Source organism: Capra hircus, chromosome 13 (assembly GCF_001704415.2).
Source record: "Capra hircus breed San Clemente chromosome 13, ASM170441v1, whole genome shotgun sequence".
Classification (NCBI taxonomy): Eukaryota; Metazoa; Chordata; class Mammalia; order Artiodactyla; family Bovidae; genus Capra; species Capra hircus.
In genome coordinates, this window is record NC_030820.1 from 31,407,253 (window position 1) to 31,430,679 (window position 23,427).

A 23,427-nucleotide genomic window follows, 5' to 3' on the forward strand; every position below is an offset into this window, starting at 1 on the left:
ACCTGGTAATTATGTCAGAGGTTCACTGTGTATTTTGGCTAGACAGACGTATGCTAAGAGGAAGATGTTAATTCCCTAAAACAGTCCTTGGCACACAATGAGCACAAATATTCTTGGGGGCAGAGAGGAGGGGAAGGGATTATTGCATAATCATATCACTTCTGTGATATATCACCAGAAACCATGAGATAGTGGCATAATAATGAGATGCTTAATAATCTGAAGATGTAATGTTTCTGAGATCCTACAGATGTCAAAGAACAAAAGCCTTTAATATTTATTTTGGCATTTTTAACTAAGTTATAAGTATTAGGGAAGTTGCTTTATTAATATCAAACTGAGGTACTTCCCTGGCAGTCCAATGGTTAAGAATCTGTGTGGAATCTGTGCTTCCACTACAGGGGACGCAGGTTCAATCCCTGGTTGGGAAATTAAGATCCCACGTGCCACATGGTATAGCCAAAGAACAACAACAAAAATAACAAATTGAGAACCATGAAAAGTTGAAAAAAAAAAAGACTGGAAAAATTTTAAAATGCATATTATACCTATTATTGTGTGATATATTAAACTGTAGAGCTATGAAAAATTTAAACCTAGAATTGTAAGGAATGTGAAATCCCACTGGAAGTTGTTGGCATCAAAATTTCTTGGTACATGGTTTGTCAAATCCAAAATCTTCAGGACTGAATTCAAAATCTATTTGATTCAAGCCTGATGTGCATACTCAAAGGAATGTTATAGTGGCTTTGGGAGATTTTCCAAAAAAGATTCTATCACAGGAGACAAGTGCAAAGGACTTTCAAATATTTCTCCTTATTGCAATCAAATTACCATTTAAACACTTTATTTTCTACACAAAAGATGGCTGAGAATTAGCTGAAATAAAAGATCCCGAAGATAAACTAAATCTAAAGTTTAGGCATACTTTGAGCATATTAACAGTCTCTGAATAGTCTGATGTATTGCATTTTTATTAAAGTTGATCACAATTTCTACTTCAAGATATTCCATCACTTAAGGGGAAAAAAAAAGAGTATTAAATCTGCTGGTTAGGCGTACAAGGTGAATTAATGCAAATTTTAGGAAGAAGACTGAAAATACTTTTCATAAGACAGGCATCTAACAGGATAAACATGTGAACTTCTTATACTATGTTACCAAAGGGGAAAAGTCCCTGAAAATTTCTTCCATATAAAAATTCAAGATAAAAACAATCAAAGTCAAATAAATACAGAATGAACATTGCATTTTTGAAAATTAGTAACCTAATATTACAGAGAAAATACTAAAATGTAATAAAAGAAATAGCACCTTTTAAAAATCAAGTTATCTAAGATGTAAGTTTGCAAAACTATTCTGAACTACAAATTTCCACATGAAATCATTTGAAGAGGAAGTGATAATGCAAAACAAGCAATTCTGAAAAGTGAAAAGTTACATGTCAACTATAAATGGAAACAATACAGAACAATTAAAGCCAAAGTTATACCTACACATCTATAACAAGCAAAAAATTCCTTTTTTTTAAAGTCACATATTTAAAATTCTCTTTAAAACAGGTCAGGAAAGCAATATACTTTAATATTAGAGGGGAAATTTTTAAAGGATATACTTAAGAATTAAAGCATGATTAGATTATCTTCAGTGTATCTTTCTATTAAACATGTAGACAGAAGCTTAATTATGAGACTTTTTACTGGTCAACAAAATTCAGAATAAAATAAGTCTATTTTAGATCATATCCTAAAAAAGTACCACAAAGGTGTATCACAAGATGAATTTTATTAGATGATCCCACAGTATAGAGCAGCCTTTTTCAGCCAGAGTTCCCAATGTAACCATCAGACTCAATATTATCATTTTTCTTTTTACAAGTGAAACCAGGTATACACATATTCTTTCTAATCTGTTAAAATCCTTACAGTTGGAAAGGCTGACCTTGAGTAGTCAATTCAAATGAAAATAAATGTGCTTTAGCACTAATTTCAGGAGAAGGCAATGGCAACCCACTCCAGTACTCTTGCCTGGAAAATCCCATGGGCAGAGGAGCCTGGTGGGCTGTAGTCCATGGGGTCGCTAAGAGTTGGACACGACTGAGCAACTTCACTTTCACTTTTCACTTTCATGCACTGGAGAAGGAAATGGCAACCCACTCCAGTATTCTTGCCTGGAGAATCCCAGGGACGGGAGAGCCTGGTGGGCTGCCGTCTGTGGGGTCGCACAGAGTCGGACACGACTGAAGCGACTTAGCAGCAGCAGTAATTTCAATGGCCTAAACATATTTCTAAAGACTATTTTCCAACTGTGACATCTTCTTGAATATTTTTGACTTTTATATGGCTACTTTAAATCTAAATCAAAAGATTTATCCTAGCAAATTATATCCACGTTTCCAAAAGCTGTTATTAATCAAAAATGCTATCTGTTATACTTCAGAGAAATAGACCCTGGGTTCAAGAAATGCCAATACATTATTAACAAGTTATTATAATTCTGTACTTAGTTTCATTTATAAATATCACACAAATATCATTGGCAGGCATTATAACGTTAAATCATTAAACTAATTTTTAAATATTGATTTTAAAAGCTTTGAACCTATATAGCAAAAATTACTTAGTGAAACTTAAAAACTACTGAAGCTTTTGCCCCACCCCCACCCCAGGTAATATACCCAATTATTTTTTTTGATGATCATCACCTACCCAGGAGTTTATACTTGTAGCAAATGGAGCTGGCACAATCTGAAGACAAATACTGGCAAATACCACGTGCCCCAAGTTATAGTTTAAGAAATAATACAACCCGCAATATTTATCAAGTTGTTTATTCTTGTTATTAAAACTTGGACTCAAGTAATCCTGGTTATTCTGGAAAAAGCACCTTGTTGTGGGGATCATTTAATCATCCTTTTCGACAATCACCTCTCCATGAAGCACCTTTCTTCTCTGACGTAACATATGAAAGTAGAGTTGTGGAAACACTTAATGGAGAAAAGAGAACAAGGTAAGCTTTTGCTGGAAATGTTTTATAGTTGCAGCCTCTCAAACATGGTGATCTTTGAGAGCAAGCCCGTCATGCACCATGGCTACCACCCTAATCATTACAGGGCTCAGATGCCCTGAGCTCAGACATAAGGGCTCAGACATAAGGGTACAAATGGAGGCTCCTGTACCACATGCCTAAATGTTTTAATACCATAAACTGTCAATTTTTTTAGCAAACTTAAATATTTTCTTAAATATATCTTTGTAATGACATGGAAGGCCATGTTTGAATTGAGAACTCTGTAACACTGGATGGACCTAGAGACTGTCAGACAGGGTGAAGTAATTCAGAAAGAGAAAACAGATATCATGTATTAACGCATGTATGTGCAATCTAGAAAAATGCTACAGATGAACCTATTTGCAAAATAGAAACTGAGACACAAACATATGGACACCAAGGCGGGGGGTGGTGTGGGATAAACCAGAAGACGGATTGACATGTATACCCTGCTATGTATAAATTAGGTAATTAATGAGAACCAACTGTATAGCACAAGGAACTCTACTCAATGCTCTGTGGTGACAAAGAGGGGATATATGCATATGTATAGCTGATTCACCTTGCTGTACAGCAGAAACACAACATTGTAAAGCAACTAAACTCCGATTAAGAAAAAAGAAGATTTCTATAACTTTTAGGAATACTGTGCCAGAACAGTGTGGCACAAAGAAACCTGGCCCCTTCTCTGTGTTCTATCAGCTGCCCTATGTCATGAGGGGTTTCAGGAACATGTGTGTGGATGTCCAACCCCACACAACCCAGCTGCATCCATCCACCTCCCAAATAGCTTCCCCTTGTCTCAAGGACGTGCACACAGGTGACACAGTTAACCCTCAGGAGAACAGATTGGGGAAGAGAGCAAGGCAGTCCCTGGATGCATGCCCAGTGCCATCTGGGTAGCAAATTCCATGGTTCCAGCTTTCTAGGATGTGAACTGAAGGAAAGCGGTCCTGTGTGGAAGAGTGATCAGTGTGGGCCCAGAGCAAAAACCCCTACTGGTTGCGCATAAGGGTGGTCTGTTATCTACAAACACACAAATGCACATGTATTAGGTCAATTAAACAAACGGTTATCCACCCTGTCGAATTTGGAGAATTATTTTGAGTCAGTTTGAACCAGTACTTTGAATTATAGGGTAAATGCTAGTGGATGAGCAAATTAACATCAGCTATAAATAATACAAATGTCAAAATACATCTGAAAATGATACAGAATAACCAAAATGAATGAATCTAATGACAAAACAAGCTCTGAATATTTTGCTCAGGGAACTGTGGATAAGTACTTACAGAATTTAGCACAAATGGAGCCAAAATGCATGAAAGATTCTACTTTTTATTTAAGTAGGTACTATCCACCTTTATAAATGTAACCATCATATTATATCTAAGAGTCTAAATATATTCAGGCAATGTAGACTTAAAGATAACTGACCAAGTTTTGCAAATACGTCTGTAACATCCTGATTAGATCAGACTTGTTTTGAGTGCTAAGATAAGTGCTCAAAATATACTTTTATACTTGTAACTGGCAAAGCATTTAAAAGAGTCAGACATTACTTACAGACTAAACAACAACATCAAAACTAATATTAATCAGGTGAAAAACATCCCCTGCTGACTGACTGATCCTCCAGCAGAAGGTGGGGTCTCAGGTAACTGACAGCCTGATAAACTGAGAAGCTGCTACTGGCAAAGGCCAGTCTTCACAGGACACCTGAAAATGAGCTCTTACAAGTTACTGGTTTCATGGTTTCAAACCATGATCTCTTGGACCCTGGGTTTTCACAGACATGCCTTGGTGACTGTGCAGAAAAAGGGAACTCAAGACCTGAATCTGTAAGTATCAGGGGACAATGTGGTTCTGCTCCATGTGTGCTGCCATTCACTAGATGCTGGGAAAATCAGGGGAAGAAACAAGTATTATAGGCTTAGCATCCCTGAGCCCCCCTGAACTCGTTCTGGTAGAGACAAAGAAGAGAGTCAGACTGAGAAGAGAAAGGATCAGGGAATAAAAACATATGACAAGTCCGTTCTCTATGTCTGCCATCTCTCTCTATTCCTGCCCCACAAATAGGTTCATTGGTACCACTGATTCTACATATATGCATTAATATACAATATTTGGTTTTCTCTTTCTGACTTAGTCTGCTCTGTATCACAAGATCTATGTCCACATAAATCTCCTCTTTTTTTGGATTTCCTTCCCCTTTAGGTCACCACAGAGCACAGCAGAGTTCCTTGTGCATATAGTAGATTCTGGTTAGTTATCTATTTCATACATCATGGTATATATATGTCAATCTTCTGACATCTTTCGAAGCACTTTCACAGCGTAGGCTACATCAGAGTGCTAATAGATACATACTTACATGGTATATATGAGGCCATGGTTATAAGAAGAAAATAATAGTAGTCAAAAGAGACATTGTATTTATTGGGAAGTCTTATGGAGAACATTCCTGTTTTCTTCACATATGGTAAGGCAGCGTATATTGTAAGAAGTTCACCAGCAACTCCAACAGGATATAAGATGATAAAAAAATTATATCTAGAGAAAGAATAATCAGAATTATTTTTCTAGAATAATTACTGGGTTTTATAATTCTTTTGCTACTACTTTAAGTTTAAAAATTCTCCTTCCTATATACTTATACTAACCTCACATACAAGGTTAATCTTTTCTACTTTAATCATTCACTTAGTAATTTAATTATTATCACTTTTTTTTCTTCTAGCAGTTCCCATTTTAAACAGCAAGATCTTAATAAAGTAAGAAGTCAACTTACTTTATAGGACTTAACTATAAATTTTAAAGTCAATGATTGATTTTTAAGTATGATAAATAATACAAGTATTTATTACAGTCTATTGTAAAGTAAATATAAGCATTGTAAGGTATTATAAAAGTAACTGCTTGGGCACCTGGAATCATACTGATTTTTTTCCCTGCAGCTAGTCATTTGTTGATCCAATGCTATGTTTTTAAAAAGTGAGTTATGATTCTAATTTTAGATCTAAATTTTGAAACTGCCAAAATAGTTGTTTGGAGGCATTCGGAAAACCCTTTGTGGTTATTAATGAAAAGAAACTCCTATTTTAGAAAAGTGATAAAAACCATCTGAAGCATCATCAATAACTGCTAACCGACATATTGTCTAAAATTGCTTTTATGATAAAACAAGGAAGACAGGTCATTTCCTGAATCTGCATATTAAAGGAATAGTTAGATTACTTAAAATGGAGCTGAGAAAGTTCTAGTCAAAATCCAAATCACAGTTTGTTCATTCGGATTGCAGGTCGTCCTCTCACACACACTGGGCCTGCAAGTGCCTGGCATCACTTCCGCCTATAGTTAGAGGCACCCTGTGAAGTCTCCACTGGTGGACCAACAGGGCAGCCTCAAGCACCCCAGGTAATAACATTTCTCCATTTAAAAAAAATCAGTTTTCTCCAAGTCAGTTGCTCTATAATAGTTACCACAGAAGCTAAGGTCAAAATTTTGGTGGAAAAAGAAAGCAAGCAAATTGATCTGGATTTTAATCATTTTGTTGGGATTAAGACATACTTGTAAAGAGAAGTCAAATGTGTGAATACAGAAGGAGCTTGGAGACAACTTAAAAGTCGCCTTACTTCTGTGTGTCAAGGATATGTATGCAAAGACAAGAGATGACAGAGAAAGACAGAATTATTTGCCAAAATAGATGAACGGGTAAAGAAAGAAGAATGATTCTTCAACAGTCCCTGCATGCCCCTTCCTTGCCTTGTGCACAGTACAGTTCTCATCAGCCTTGTGCTGTTCTGTGTATATCACTTAAATCAGTCTTTTCCTATCTCAATTTAAAAGCACATAACTGAACATTTTATATTCCTTTCTCAAGTAAGACATTCAAACTTAAGTATTTTTTTAACTTTGTGTGGCTCTCAGATGACTTTTTTTGGGTAGGACTATTCTTTAATTGAAAAAAAATCACTCAAAATAAAGTATGTTAAAGTCATAAAAACAGTAATTATTTTCAATGAAATGGGGAGAAATTACATAATTTATTTGACTTTATTTGCACTTTAAAAAGGCTGTATGTCACCAATTCTCTAAGTTTTGCAGCAGCATGAGAGATTTAACTAATATTCCAAAAAAGATATGATGCTTCCTTACAGATTCCCAATTGTCATCAAAAAATTTTTTAAGGGAATGCATTTTTGAAAATAAAAAGAAATCAGTATGAAAACATAACAATATACATTTATCTATTCAGTGAGCTTTTCTAAGAACATTTTTGACAAATAAAGAGAATCAAATCATATCCAAATATCCAAATCATCATAGTAGGGCAATGCTTTATAAATAAGAAGCCATTTTTAAAGTGAAGTTTTATTTAAGAATGGCTTCAGCATTTGAACATTGAATGCTACTTTAGGTTAGTTTAATAAGGTGGGCAAATACCTATAGGAGTTTGGGATCTTTATGAGTTTTTACATGAAAAGTTAATTATTCATGATTATGATGAACTGACATGATATATTATGTTAAAATATGCATTTCAAAGTTGAAAGATTTTACAGAAACTTGTTTACCATTAAGGCAACTGACAAAGGATTTCTGACAGCAAATTTAAGCATGCAATGGTAGAATTTTGAACTTTTCCAGAAATTCAAGACATGCAAATGCATTCTAAAAGGCAGACAAAATATTAAAGACCATTACCTTCCACAAATTTTATAAATATAGCAAATAAAAAGAGACTATATCTTGAATTAGTTTTTTCAAAGGTGCTGGAGGGTCTGAAAGACTTGAGGTCATGCAAAATGACAATGACTCACATACTGGGATTAGCATCCAGCCACATTCCAAACTGCTAATCTTGTGAAAGCCCCAATTGCTAGAGTGATTAAATTTTCTGGTACAGGAAAAATAAAACCAACCAAATGCTTATAAATGGTAGTGCAACCTTCAGCAGATAAAATGTTTAAGCTCATATTATAATTTTAAAGCCTTATTTTATATACAAGGGCTTCCCTGGTAGCTCAGCTGGTAAAGAATCCACCTGCAATGCAGGAGACCCTGGTTCAATTCCTGGGTTGGGAAGATCCCCTGGATACAGTTACCTACTCCAGTATTCTGGCCTGAAGAATTCCATGGACTGTAGAGTCCATAGGGTCACAGAGTCAGACATGACTGAGCGACTTTCATTCACTCACTCACTTTATATACAAAATGGTAAGCTACAAAAAAAGAGCTAGAGAATATAAAAAAGTTTGAAAGGATATATATTGATAGTATAATTAACAGTGATTATCTTTTATAAGGGGAATATAGACAATTTTAAGTTTTTATTCTTAAGATAAAGTGTTAGGTTTTTAGTATATGGTAATCAAAAACCCTAACCAGAAGTAATCTAAATTCTGGCAATAGAGAACTGAGTCATTCATCCTATGGAATAGGACGCAGCATTGAGACAGACAGCAAGCTCTAAATGGACCTGTACCAATTTAAAAAAGAAAACAAGAGCTCCAACATATAAACAAAAATCAAGTATCATGTCATTCATTTATTTTTCAAAAACTCACATCTGTGTGTTCCCATTGTTAATAAGAAAAAGTCTGGATGGTAAACTCCCAACTTTCTCCAGGGAGAGGGCAGGGCGATCAGGTAGGAATACTAACAGAACTTTCAAAGTTTATTATATAGACTAAAAACTGTGTTTTTTATAATGAAAACATACTACTTTTGTAGCTAAATTTTAAAAATTTAAAGACTGAAGATACCATCAAACTCTTTTGTCCTACTTATGTGGGATATCTATCCATCCATGTATCTATTAAGGGCTTTCCTGGTGGCTCAGATGGTAAAGACGCTCTGCCTGCAATGCAGGAAACCCGGGTTCGATCCCTGGGTCAGGAAGATCCTCTAGAGAAGGAAATGCTATCCATTCCAGTATTTTTGCCTGGAGAATTCCATGGACAGAGGAGCCTGGAGGGCTACAATTCATGGGGTCACAAAGAGTGAGACACAACTAAGCAACTAACATACTTCATCTATCTACTAATATCTATTTATTATCTATCTACCTACCTACCTACTGGGTTGGCAAAAAACCCAAATGAACTTTTTGGCCAATCCAATACATAGCCATATATGAGACAAACATCTCTTACCCTAACAGCCTCCCTACATTTCTCCCTACCCAGTGTTTCTCAGACCTATTAGTCGTTTTATTTTTCTCTCTTGCATCAGAAGATAGAGATTTTGTTTTCCTCACACCTGGGTATTTTATTATTATTACTGTTATTTCTGATTATAAGTATGTAGAGAATGAAATGAACAAATCTATGCTGGTTTGTGATTTGTTCTCCAAAGAGCAGTCTTATTTTTATAATAACTTTGTAAAATATCAGCTGCTCAAGAATGCAAACTTTAAAAAGGACAGAATATATTTTACTTTAAAAACTGTTGCTTTGGGAGAGCTATGTTTAGAACCTTTGAAATATAAATGTTGTCCTCCTTCCAAATAATACAATTCCAAATAAGGATGATGTTTAAAAACTGTCTCTGCTACTTAATACACACACAAAGCTGACATTGTATATACAAGATACTAAAAGTGTGGATATGACAGGTTGAATATTAAGTTAATGACTGATTGATGTAAGGATCACTTTTAGCAATTACAAGAACATTATGTATTTAATTCAGTGAAAAATCTATCATGTTAAAAAAATTTCTAGGCGCTGAAAGTTTCCAATAATTTCTTTAATATCCATTTTGTTTCTAAAGCTCGCCTGTTTTATAGTTTTAGTGTTTTAGTTTATTTTCCTAACTTTGTTTTGTAGAATAAAGAGTTTGTGAGCTGTCAAAAAGAAAATTTTAGTCAATCAGACAAAATGCCGTATTTTAGGTCAAGAGTTGATTTAATATAATTCCACAGATGTATATCTTGCTTTCAAGGAAAAATGAATGACCAGTTTGGAATTTATTTAAGGATACTAACATAATTTGTCTGGCACTGCTTTCACTCAAGATATGGGTTAATATGACCTGTTCCCTAGTCATTTAAATTAAGCATTTAGAATGCAAGTTATAAACTGCTAATATCCAAAACGACAGCCTGCTAGCAACACACGGCTAAGACATACATTTTAATTTTCTGTGTTAGCTCAGCACACAAAACACACATGCGCAGCACCATGAGCAGATAAACTGCAAGACATCATCGCCACCTGGCCCATTTAATGAAGTATGGCAAGTGGTCGAGGAGACTGAATGTGTAGAAGGAGTAGCGAGTGATCTCTGTCACCGTCCATGCGACCAGAAAAAGCACCACACTCTCCTCATTCTGGATCTGCGGAATTACAGAGAAAGTCACAGGTTCATTGAACTTCTTTCTCCATGAATATTTTTTTTCATTATTTACTATGTGCCTTTTGTTATAATGGAGAGTTAGGGTTAGAAAGATGCAATACAGACAACTCAATGCAGTCACCACTACCTAGGTCTTTACCAACATCATATTTAAATACGCCGTTAACAGAGGAATGGTTGAATTTCTACTGGGTCCTCTCTGTCCCCTTTTGTTACAGCCAATAACTCAACCAACCCAGGACAATATCAGCCTCTCAGAACCTGTACGCACTGTCCAGAACAACATCTCTTTTTATTTGATTGATCTCTTTTATTTATCGGTTGGACTCCTGCTCTTAAAAGACAAGGCAATCTGAATGAGGGCCTGATTTTATACGTGTACATGTGTGTCCACTGCCATCTGTATGGCAGGCACTGGTTAGGGATCAGGCGGACTGAGTTAGCTGAGTGAAAGATTCTAGTCAAGAGGGTTGAAGTGTAGAGCAGTAAAGGGCAGAAGGTCAGCCATCTGTCCCCATGCAGACTGGAGGCCATGAGCCCAGCAGGCCATGGAAGGGAGGTTATGTGTCACCACAAGCAGATAGGACAAGCCAGGCATCTGAGGGAAAGGAGAGGAGGCCAGAGAGCAGTCCTCAAGTAGACAGGAGGCTCCAGAGGCTGTCAAAAAGGTCAGGAGGGCCCATGTGGGAAATGCTTCTGTCATGGGTTTAAGAGGCCCAATGGCTTGAAATGCTAAACATGGTGTTTGTTTGTCTAAAAGGCTTTAAGCCATTAATTAGACTGGAGTCTCTCTCCTGTCATGCTTCAATAAGTAGCAAGCTTATTTTTCTCTAAGTTCCTTAACTCTTCTTACTTTTAATTGAGTCTTTTCCAAGTATTCAGAGCTACAGAGCTAGATTAACTTTGTGTGTCTCTAGCTACAATGCTCGATGCTAAATGAGGAAAAAGGAACTGTTTATACTGACAACTTCAATTACATAATCAAACACAATACACACAACTTCAACAGAAAAGAAAATTCTCATTTCACTACGTGACAGAATAGGAACATTTTACTTCATTTTATTTTACTTATTTTAAAAAATTTTTATTTTATACTGGAGTATAGCCAATTAACAGCGCTGTGGTTGTTTCAGGTGCACAGGAGAGCGACTCAGTCATACATATAAATGTATTCATTCTCTCCCAAACTCCCCTTCCCTTCCAGGCTGCCATATAACATTGAGCAGAGGAACACTGATTTTAAAAACTGCAAAACTCCACAGGAGAGTATATTATGGCCATAAAAATGCCAGTCTGGGGGTTTGCTGGTGTTTCAAAGCCATTCTATGAAAGTGCTAAGTCAATGTACAATCCCACTTACATCCAAACCCAACCCTTCTTTGGCCAAGGGTTCTGCTTCCTGAAATATAGTCAGGTTAATATTTTGGGTTCCTGTTAATAAGAAAGCTTTCCTGCTGGCTCAAGTAGATGGAGTGTCATGTCACTTACTGGTTTTATACTGTGAGTAACGAGCCACACCATGAAGATTCTTGAACTCACTTGGACCCCAGCCACAAGCACAGAAGTAGGTACAATTCCTTAAAAAGAAAAACAAGTCAACCACTGCCCCAAATGCAATCTCTGCCAAACATTAAAATCAAATTTAAAAAAAACTCACCAATTAAACAGTGGACTATCTGTAAGCAAACAAACAAACAAACAAAAAAATCACATGTCAATAGCATAAAATAAATCCCTGTCACCTGGTTTTAAGTGAATCTATGGGGAGTAAGTAATAAGCAAAATAAGACTGATTCTGCTCCAACAGACATATTTTCAAATAAATATGATATAAAAACAAGCATCGTTGAAAACTTACCTCAAGCAAGGCAAATGTCTGGAAAAATTTAAGTGTCTTCTGAATACTTTTATATAAACCTTTGTGTGTTCCTTTTTCCATGTAAAAACGTACCATGGCAATAGCTAGTACCAACCACCTAGAGGAAAAAAAAAGCATTTTATAAAGCTCTATCAGAATGAAGTCTCCTGAATCCTGAAAAGATATGTCATAACTTATACAGTACTAGCATGTACATGTTAATATGCTCAGTTCATTATTCTATTTTCAAAAACCCACAGGAAGAAATGACAAACATCATTTTTACATTGACTCCTTAAGGAAATAAATAGGAGTGCGTAGCCCTTCCCGTCTCCAGGGGATCTTCCCAACCAGGGCATCAAACCTAGGTCTCCCGCATTGCAGGCAGATTCTTTTACCAGCTGAGCCACAAGGGAAGCCCAAGAATACTGCAGTGGGTAGGCTATCCTTTCTCCAGTGGATCTTCCTGAATCAAACTGGGGTCTCCTGCATTGCACGTGGATTCCTTACCAACTGAGCCATCAGGGAAGTCCGGATTCAAGATCAGCTACACACAAATGTCAAACAGTGTGCACTGTATTTTTGGTTTCAGCAGATAAACTAACAGACTGAAGAAGTAGGTTTCTCTACCAAAAATGAAGTCATTATAAAGTCCCTTTCATAACTATATAAAGATTTGATGTAAAGAGCTGTATGTGCATAAATATGCATTTTATACAAATATATAGTTATAAGTAAAAGTCATTAATAAGAACCATTAATGTTTTTTATAATTTCCATTAAATAAAAACAATTGTGGTGCTGCAGAAGGAACACATATAGAAGGTCAGATGTAAACCTGCTTTTATAACCTTTATAAACATTTTTATTTATTCACTTATTTATTTTTCATTTTTGGCTGTGCTGGGTCTTTATTGTCGTATGCAGGTTTTCTCTGGTTGTGATCAGGGGCTACTCTCTAGTTGTCGTGCACAGGCTTCTCATTGCACTGGCTTCTCTTGTTGTGGAGCACGGGCTCTAGAGCACAGGTTCAGTAGTTGTGGTACACAGACTTGGTTGTTCCACGGCATGTGGGATCTTCCCAGATCAGGGATTGAACCCATGTCTCCTGCATTGGCAGGCGGACTCTACCACTGAGCCACCAGGGGAAGCCCCAAGCCTGATTCTAAAACTAGTGGTTACCAAGTGGGAAAGGGAAGGAGAGAGGGATTAAGACAAGAATAGGGGGTTAAAAGACACAAACTACTATGCATAAAATAAACAAGGAACAAGGATATATCATATGGCACAGGGAAATACAGCCACTGTTTTATAATAACTTCAAATGGAGTATATTCTATAAAAATACTGATTCACTATGCTGCACACCTGAAACTAATATTGTAAATCAACTACACTTTTTTAAAAAGAGTTCATTTTCAAAAAAGAAAAAATGCACATCCCCACCCCTTTCAACTTGGTGGTGGTTTAGCCACTAAATTGGGTCTGGCTCTTGTGACCCCATGGACTGTAGCCCACTCAGCTCCTTTGTCCACTTATACATTAAATGTAGTTGTGGTGAATTAATGGTACTTACAAACACAAATCAAACCTGTGGACACCAGCTTTCTCACCAGTCAGATACTCAATCTCCAAGAGTCCCTGATAAGAGGTCATTTTTTCCATTGCAATTACAAAAGCACTTTGAAGTTTAAAAAAGTTGCATCACCTGTAACTTTTAAACATCTTTAATAACACACTCATGGAAATGAATAGCTGCCCCAGGCTTTTAGAAACAGTGGTCTTCAAAGTGACTAGTTAAATGGATTTATGAATTAAAAAATTATTACACAGTTTTAACTTTTTAATTAAAAAGCACTCATAAAATAGACAAATGGCTTAAAGGTGCCTATGAAGAAATGACTGATTGAGTGGGATGAAAAGCAGATTCAACAGAACAGTGAGAAAATAGTAGAACAGTAGTACTTCAACCTTGGGAATGCTCCCTCCTCAGCACAGAATGAGTAAAGATCAACCACTTTCTAGTGAGAATGCCATGAAATCAGGCAAATGTCTGAAACTATCACAAAGACCTTTGAAATGTAGAAGTACTGAAGTAATAGCAAGTACACTTTTAGAGTGCTTTCAATGTTCTAGACACTGTCCTATATATATATATATATAGTTAACATATTAATATTTCATCCTCACCATAACCCTATGCGGTAGCAACTACTATTACCCTATTTCACTGCTGTGGAAATAGGAGAAAGGGCCATAGGCCAGTCAGCTGGGACCTAAACCCACCACGCATCTCATAGCCTATGCTTGTCAACTACTCCGCTGTACTGGTCGGGCCCTAAGTATACACTGTACCTGGTGTGTTGTGCTTAGTCACTCAGTCATGTCCAACTCTTCGCAACCCCATGGATTGTAGCCCACTAGGTTCCTCTGTCCATGGGATTCTCCAGGCAAGCATACTGGAGTGGGTTGCCATGCCCTCCTCCAGGGGATCTTCCCAACCCAGGGATCAAACCCAGGTCTCCCGCATTGCAGGTGGATTCTTTACCATCTGAGCCACCAGGGAAGCCCAAGAAGACTGGAGTGGGTAGCCTATCCTTTCTCCAGGGGATCTTCCCGACCCAGGGGATCTTCCCAACCCAGGGATCAAGTGGGGGTCTCCTATACTGCAGGGAGATTCTTTACCAGTTAAGCTACCAGCCTGGGGATACTAGCTAATCATAAAAACACACGTATTTAAATTGCACTAATTTTTAAAGTTATACAGAGTGTTACACTCAGATATTTCAGCTGATAGTAGTATGCTATCAGGAAAGTTTGAAGGCCATTGTTCAATACAAGATAATCACCATGCAGAGACATCTAAGGACTTACCCTAAGGCTTAGAGTAAGTTCATGGTGGAGGTCTCTTAAAGCCCATTGCTGTTCTCTTTTTACTACACCATGGCTTCCTGGATTCAGCTCATGGTTTCACCCCACATTGGACCCAACACTCAGTCCTGTGCTGGTTTCATCTGAGTGTGCTCATCTGAAGGATGTTTTAGGTACCTTCCAGTTGTAAAATGTTATGATTTTCAATATCCTCAATTCCAAGGCCTTATATGACTTCTAGTAAGAAAACAAGCTTCATAAGTTGTTTTAATTCAGAGCTTCCCTGGCAGCTCAGGGTAAATAACCCGCCTGCCCCGACTGAAATGACTTAGCAGCAGCAGCCAATGTAGGAGACACGGGTTTGATCCCTGGACCAGGAAGATACCACACGCGCAAAACAAAAACTATTACACTACCAAAGAATTCATCAGAAGATTCATCAAGATGATAAGTTTTCTATATTTTAAAAAACAGGATATAAAAATCCAAGCATCCTTAACAGTAACACATTTTACTGTTGTCCCATAGGTGGCAGTATTGTACCAACTATTAATAGTACAGTATTAGAATACCACCACTCACCTGTTGGAAATAAAAGATATGAACACTCTAGGGTTATAAAGGACCATGGAACCATCTATGCTAACCTCTCACCTGTTTTTCAATAAATACAGCCAGAAGCTCATCTGAACTAATCCATTCTCACCTCCTAAGCCCTCCATCACAAAGGGTGAGGATCAAAATTTCTCTTACAGGGCCTGCATTTAAGTAACCCTGGACTGCTACCCCCATCAGTTGAGTCATTATAATTTTAAAGATTTCCAGAAGCCACTAGAGCTTCTACAATTCGGAATTCTTTTCTGGAAAGTTTTCTTAAAAAATATTTCAGAGCTATCAATTACACAAATATGAACCCAGACACTTTCAGTCCTTAACAAAACACTCTCTTTGGAAAATATAAACATGTGTTCCACATGTAGAAGGTTTCTTACGTGCTTGATTCATTTATTTATTCATTCAGCTTCAGCATCAACATTTATTGCTACGCCAGGTACTGTGCTAGGTCCTGGGGAATTAGAGATAAGACATAGTTCCAGTGAGTGGAGACAACACAACAGTGCAGCAAGGAGAGAGATGTATCATTTCCTAAACACCTTACGGCACTCACTCAACTCCTTCTTCTTACGTGCTATGGCTGTGATGACCCTAAAAAATCTTACTGAAGGTGGAGCTCTCTCTTCCAGATGTCTTCTGGTGCCTCTTTTTCTCCTACTATCTCTTGGAGACCACCTGCTTTTTTAAGAACTTGGTTATCTACACCTATATCTCCTATTTTTTAAAATTTCAACACTACTTAAAAAATTTTTTTATGAACAACTTCAAACATATACAAAGGTGTAGAGCATGAATGAAAGGTGTAGAGCTGAAACTCCAATACTTCAGCCACCTGATGCAAAGAACTGACTCAATGGAAAAGACCCTGATGCTGGGAAAGACTGAAGGCAGGAGGAGAAGGGGACGACAGAGGATGAGATGGTTGGATGGCATCACAGACTCGATGGACATGAGTTTGAGCAAGCTCTGGGAGTTGCTGATGGACAGGGAAGCCTGGTGTGCTGCAGTTCATGGAGTCACCAAGAGCTGGACACAACTGAGCAACTGAACTGAACTGAGAGCATGAATGGTACTATGAACCCTGTTTGCCACTGCCCTGCTTCAACCAGTATCATCTTTTAAATTTTTTAAATTCATTTGATTTTTTGACCACAAGGTATGTGGGATCTTAGTTCCTTGATCAGGGATTGAACCTGTGCCCCATGCAGTGGAAGCACAGAGTCTTAACGACTGGACCACAGGAAGACCCAACCAGCATCATCTTACAAATAATTTTGTTTCGTCCAGACTTCTATTCACTTCTCTCCCCACAAGCCTTCCTCTCTGATTATTCTGAATTAAATCTCATACATCCTATAATATGATTGATAAATGCTTAAGGATGTATTTCTCAAAGGTTTATTTTCCATAAACAGAACCAAAACACCACTATCCCATGTGAAGATCTGAATGAGAACTTCTTCAGTCACAAAACAGAGTTAAGATACAACTGTCTCAGAATTTTTAAAAATCATAATTGGGGGAATTCTCTGGTGGTCCAGTGGTTAGGACTCAGTGCTGCCAATGAAGGGGCCTGGGAGTGATCCCGATTGGTGAACCAAGATCTCATATACAATACAGCCAAAAAAAAAAAAAAAAAAGACTGAAATAAGATTCATTCACTGTAATTAGTTGCTATGTCTTTTGTGACTATGTCAATCTATACATTTTGCCTCCTTCCATCTATCCTTTCATCTCTCCTCCCTTCTCTTTCTCGAAAACTTTATCTGTTGAAGACACTGGGTGGTTTGAATGGATAAAATGCACTATTTACAATAGCCAGGACATGGAGCAATCTAAATGTTCTTTGGGGAGGGAGGTGGGAAGGGGGTTCAGGATGGGGAACACATGTACACCTGTGGTGGATTCATGTCAATGTATGGCAAAACCACTACAACACTGTAAAGTAATTAGCCTCTAATTAAAATAAATAAATTTATATAAATAAATGTTCTTTGACAGATGGCTGGATAAACAAAATGTGGAACATATATACAATGGAATATTACTCAGCCATAATGAAGGAATGAAATCGGGTCATTTGTAGCAATGTAGATGGACCTAGAGTCTGTCATACAGAGTGAAGTAAGTCAGAAAGAGAAAAACAAACATTATATATCAATGCATATATGTGGAATCTAGAAAAATGGTACAGATGAACCTATCTGCAGGGCAGAAACAGAGACACAGACCTAAGAGTGTGGACCTGGGGGCACAGAGGGTGGGGGATGAACTGGGAGAGTAGGATTGACATATGTATGCTACATTGTATAAAATAGCTAGCCAGTGGGAAGCTGCAGTATAACACAGGGAGCCCAGCAGTATAAGCCCAGCTCTGTGATTACCTAGAGGGGTGGCGTGCAGGGGGGTGGGGTGGTGGGGGGTGAGAGGGAGGTTCAAGAGGGAGGGGATATATGTATACATATAGCTGATTTATTTTGTTGTACAACATTGTAAAGCAACGATACTCCAATTAAAAAAAAAAAAAAGCTGGCACAGATCCACACATGGATTCATCCTCCCCAGGAATAAAATATATGTCTATTACTTAACATGTTGTGAAACGTACATGCCTGAACCTTGAGTCTGGTGCTCTGCTAACATACACTGTGTACACAGTGAGATTATCTCAGTTTCTGCACAAAGTGCACTTTTCAATTCACCACTAGGAATAGCAATTATCATTTCTAAACACCCACTATGTGTCAGGCATCTCTGTCGACCACTTCATATCCACTTAATTCCTTGTAATAATCTAGCAAAGTAGTTGTGTTGTTCCTTTGACAGATGAGAAAACCCAGGGTCAGAGAGGTTATGGAACTTATCTGAGGTTACCTGGCTAAAAGGGGTGAAAACATAACCTTCAATTATCACCTTCCCGTACTGCTTACAGGTTAGAATCCAAACATGTTAGGGAAGCATGTCAGGCCTGCGCGAAGGGGCAGGTTACCGGTCCATCTTTCTGTCCCAGCCTATGCTTCAGACCCACTTGTTTTCACCCCAACAGCATGTCAAGTGGTGTCACATCTCTGAACACTAACTCCTGCTGCTTCCTCAGCCCTGCCAAGTAAATAACACCTTTCTCTGATTCTCCCTACCTACAGACATGACACCTCTGCAGAACACTTACTTCATCCCGTCTTTCACTGCAATCTATAAATGTCCCTGGTAACGCTTCTCCAAGCACAGGGCCTAAAATATTTAGCTTTTGTCTCTCACTTGACCTAAGACAATGCATAAATACATGCAGGCTTCAAAAGTGTGTGTGGCAAAACAAAAAAGAAGAGAGAGAAAATACTCCTAGCCAAGCATCTATTATGAACAAGTACCATAAAAATCCTAATTACATTATTACTTAACTAAATCAATTCTATCCTGTAGTTCTACTCTGGGAATTCATCCTAAACAAGTAATTCAAGAGAAACAAATTAAAGGATAATATCATTAGAGTCATGATTTGGACTATCAGTGTAACAACTCTATTCACTTTTACATAACCATGAAAGAGTGTAATTTTGAAAACTACATGGAAATATTTGGTGAAATAGTGCATGAAAACTGAATATCCAACAAAGTAGATATTGTAACTACAATACTCTATACTATCAGTACATTCATTTACTCAACAAATACTGGGTTGGCCAAAAGGTTCCTTTGGGTTTTCCTGCAAGATGTTATGGAGAAACTCAAACGAACTTTTTGGCCAAACCAATATTTCTTGAGAGTTTCACGGCACTAACACTGTATAGGGTCTGAGAAGCAGACCAATAAGCAACAAGATGATTTAGTAAAATTCATCATACAGTTATATGGTAACAAGCATGATGGAGAAAAATCAAGCAGGCAAAGGGGATAAGGAGTGATTTGTAAGCAGCTGCTACTTATATGAAGACAGCCAGGGAAGGCCTGCCTGAGTATGGCAATTTGAGTAAAAATCTGAACAAAGTTACTCTCATGAGACATTACAAGGAAAAATGAAAAGTCATGCTGAGCTTATAGAATTAGGCAATTTCTTTTTTACAGTTTTGTAAAAATTTCATTTCTCAGATATTGTTTGATTTCAAAACTATTACCAAAAAAATCAATAAACCTTCCAAAGTTCTTCTAAAAGTGAAAAAACCAAGCAAATAAACGAAAAGAACCTCTGCATTAGCAGATGTAAGCTATTACATATAGACTAAACAAGGTCCTACTGTATAGCACAGAGAACTATATTCAATATCCTATGATAAATCATAATGAAAAAGAATATATAAAAACAGAATGTCCATATATGTATAACTAAGTCACTATGCTACAGAGCATATATACAGCAGAGATTGGCACCACACTGCAAACTAAACTTCAATTTTTAAAAAAATCAGTTGCTAGGATCCTAAATCTTAAATGTTCTCCATTCCAAAATAAATATGGCAACTATGTGAGGTGACAGATGTGCTAATCTTATGATGAAAATCACTTTATAATATATACATATACCAAGTAATACATCAAGCAATCATATTGTACACCTTAAACTCCCAGTGTTAGGTGTCAGTTACAACTCAAAAAAGCTGGGGGAAAAAAAAGCGGGCAAAAAAAGAAAAGAACCTCCAAACCACTCAATGTACACGTGTGTCCCACTTCGAATAGCACAGCTTTGCCAACCTCATCTGCACAATGTCTGCACTATGTCCCTTCAATTAAATCAGGAAGCTTCACTGCATCTCATGCCTATTTTCAGAACTCATCTCACTTGAAATAGCCACCTTCTACATATGCAAATCCTATTCTTTCTTCAAATCTCAACGCCTCTAGAAAGCTTCCAAAGAGTTAGTTACATGGATTATTCCATTTCTGCTCCCCTTGCCTTTGAACAACTGAGAGACAACTTTCTGGGGAAGCAGTGATTTTGCCGAGCCAGGTAGGAAGGTCAGGAATGAAGTTTGAGAACACAACGGAGAGAACATTTAACTCTGTTCCAGGTGGGGTAAGACACCCAGAAAACTTCAAAGAGGTGACTTGGTTAAAAGTAGTAGCAGGAACACAGGGAATATTATCCACAGGATGAACAGCCTGAGCAAAGACGGAGAGAACCGCGAAAATAAAATTGCAGGGTGCTTTGAGGGCAAAGTTGAGTGAGTGGAGATACCAAAAGCAATAAGACTGGGAAGAGTAATCAGGCAGCTATTGCCTTGAATGACAGCCTAAATCCCTTCCATTACAGTGGAGGTAATGCAGAGTCACTGAAGGCTTTAAACTGGAGGTATGCATTGATCTTCATTTTTTTAAAAGGTAACTCGGCCTTCAAAAGGGAAAGTGGCCTGGAAAGGAAAGGGACCGCAGACAAGTTAATAAACGGCAGGCTTCCCCAGTGTTTATTAACTGGATGAGACTAGCACAGAAGAGACAATTTTTTTCAGGCTGTAGCACACAGTGGGTACCCAACTGTTCTCCAGTAGCTTGTGAATCAATTAGTTTTCTTTTTCAAGATTAGAAAACTTGAGTGGAAAGCAGAAGTAGCAGGGCTCTGGAGTCGAACTGTCTGGGCTTAAGTCTAAGGCTGACGCTTACTGGTTGTGTGAACTTGAGCAAGTTACTTAATCGATTTGTGCCTCAGTTTCCCATTCTATCAAATGTAACATCATGCACCCCTCACAGTCGTAGAGGACCAATGATGACACATTACACCTAGATGGACGGACACAGCGCCTGCCCCACAGTGAGTCCTCGTTAGGCATTAAGCACAAAAGTACTCAGCACTGTCTCAAATCATTTCTTAAATCTCGGTCAATCACATTTTTCTGTAAGCTCTAAAGAAAGTTTTCGATATTAAGCTTTCCCCCCACATTTCCAGAGGTTAGTAATACTTCGTGGGATAACGGAAACAGCTTTTTTTTTTTTTTAAGGCAATGCCATTTAGAAATGGAAGAGCATTTCCCAGCAGGTTTTTAAAAGTCACTGCGGCAGCTCTTTGCAGAGCTATAATAGTCATTGTGTAACTTTAACTTGTAAATCGCACTCAAAGCCAGAAATAAAAGTACAGAGTATCAGTCACGGAGCCACAGATCCTGGACACCAGTCCCACGCTCCGATCCCGCAGGGTATCTGGAAAATCGTCCCAGGTAAGAAGCTCTCGGGCGCACTATTACTTAAAAAAAAATCGCAGAGACAGAAACAGTTAGCAAACTGCCCAGCGATCCGGAGCACGAGGTTGTGCAGTCCAGGGGCCGGCGACCGGGAAAGAGGGTTGGGGCCACTCTCCGGACAGCTCCGGGCTCGGGGGTGGCGGGACTCCGCGCTTCTTCACCAGCAGCGGCGGCAGCGGCGCCCGCGGGGGCCGCCTCCCCCGCGGGTCGGCCCCGCATTCCTGCCCAGGTCTATACTTAACCTCCGGCCCGCGCCCCGCGGCCGCAGCGCGCGCCGTGCACCGTATTAGGCAATGCCGGGCAAGCACGGCCCGGCCCCCCCGCCCCGCTCCATTCAAGCTCCGAGGCGCAGCGCCCCTCCCCCCACGACCGCCGCCCGCGCCCCCTTCCTGCGCCGCAAGCACCCCCGCGCCGCGACCACCCGCTACCCGCGCGCACGCGCACCCGGCCCCTCGCCGCCCCTCCCGGGAGCCGGGCACGCTCCGCCAGCGAGCAGAGCGCGCAAAGTCGGGGGCGCGGCGGCGCGGGAGGGCCCCCTCTGGGCGCACGTACCCCGCGGTCATGGCGATGTTGTAGAAGGTGAGCCAGATAGTGGCCAACAAGCCCAGGCGCCTCCGCTTGCCCACCGCCTCCCTCTCCTCGCTCGCCTCCGAGGCGCCGCCGTTGGTGCCGTCCTCCTCGCTGGACGCCATGGCGGCCGCGCAGCCGGGGGAAGTGGACGAGAGGGGAAGGGGAGCGGGAGGGGGCCCGGCCGAGCGCGCCGCTGAAGCGCCGCCGCCCGCTGCCGCCGCCTCCGTCAGGCGCCCCATGTGCCGCGCGCAGGGGGCTCGGCGCCGCCAGACCAGCCGCCCGCAGTGGGAGGAGCGGGCGCCCCCGGCCGCCGCCCCGCCCCCGGCCCTCGGGAGCGCGCGCCGCGCGAGGGCCTGGCCTCCCGGCCTGGGCGCGGGGGCGCGGGGGTCCTGGGAGCCTCTGGTCACGATCTGTTGCCCCGCTACCGGGGAAACCTCACTGACTGGGGAACCTCCACTTAGAAACGCGGGGGAAGTCTTGCTAGTGCACGGGAGCCTTGCTAGTGCACGGAGTCTAAACGCACCTGGACTTGGAGTAGCCCTGCCCCGCCCAAGACGTTTGTAAGATAAATTTCTGGTTGTGGAGAGGGGCCTAGGTATCTTCCCGCCAAAGACTCATTCTTAAGAGATTCTGGAGAAGGAGCACCCACTTCACCCTGTTTCGCTTTTCACGGCCAGTGGAGCAGGTATTCGGGGGCGGGAGGTGCAGTCGGATCGCCCCACCTGCGTGGATTCCACTGGAGCCAGTGGAGGCACTGATTGCAGTGTACGCGGAACACAGAAAGTCAGGGGGAAACAGGGCGTGACAAGACATCAAAGGAGAAAAGTTTGAACAGACAGAGGCAATCTATAGCTGTAAAGCTAACAAGAACCCTTCCCGCAGGAAACAGTATCCCACTGTTATCCACTCTATCTCCCTCAAAAAAAAAAA

General features: G+C 39.6%; 1 protein-coding gene across 1 annotated transcript; it reads right to left on the reverse strand.

Moving 5' to 3' along the window:
- On the reverse strand, positions 2,812-22,788 carry HACD1 (3-hydroxyacyl-CoA dehydratase 1). The gene is made up of 7 exons (XM_018057156.1): positions 22,480-22,788; positions 12,275-12,392; positions 12,074-12,092; positions 11,905-11,993; positions 10,272-10,393; positions 5,426-5,604; positions 2,812-2,986 (listed from the first exon to the last, which is right to left on the reverse strand). Exons 1-7 carry the CDS (start codon positions 22,734-22,736, stop codon positions 2,904-2,906), a joined length of 867 nt encoding a protein of 288 aa, XP_017912645.1. The 5' UTR covers positions 22,737-22,788; the 3' UTR covers positions 2,812-2,903.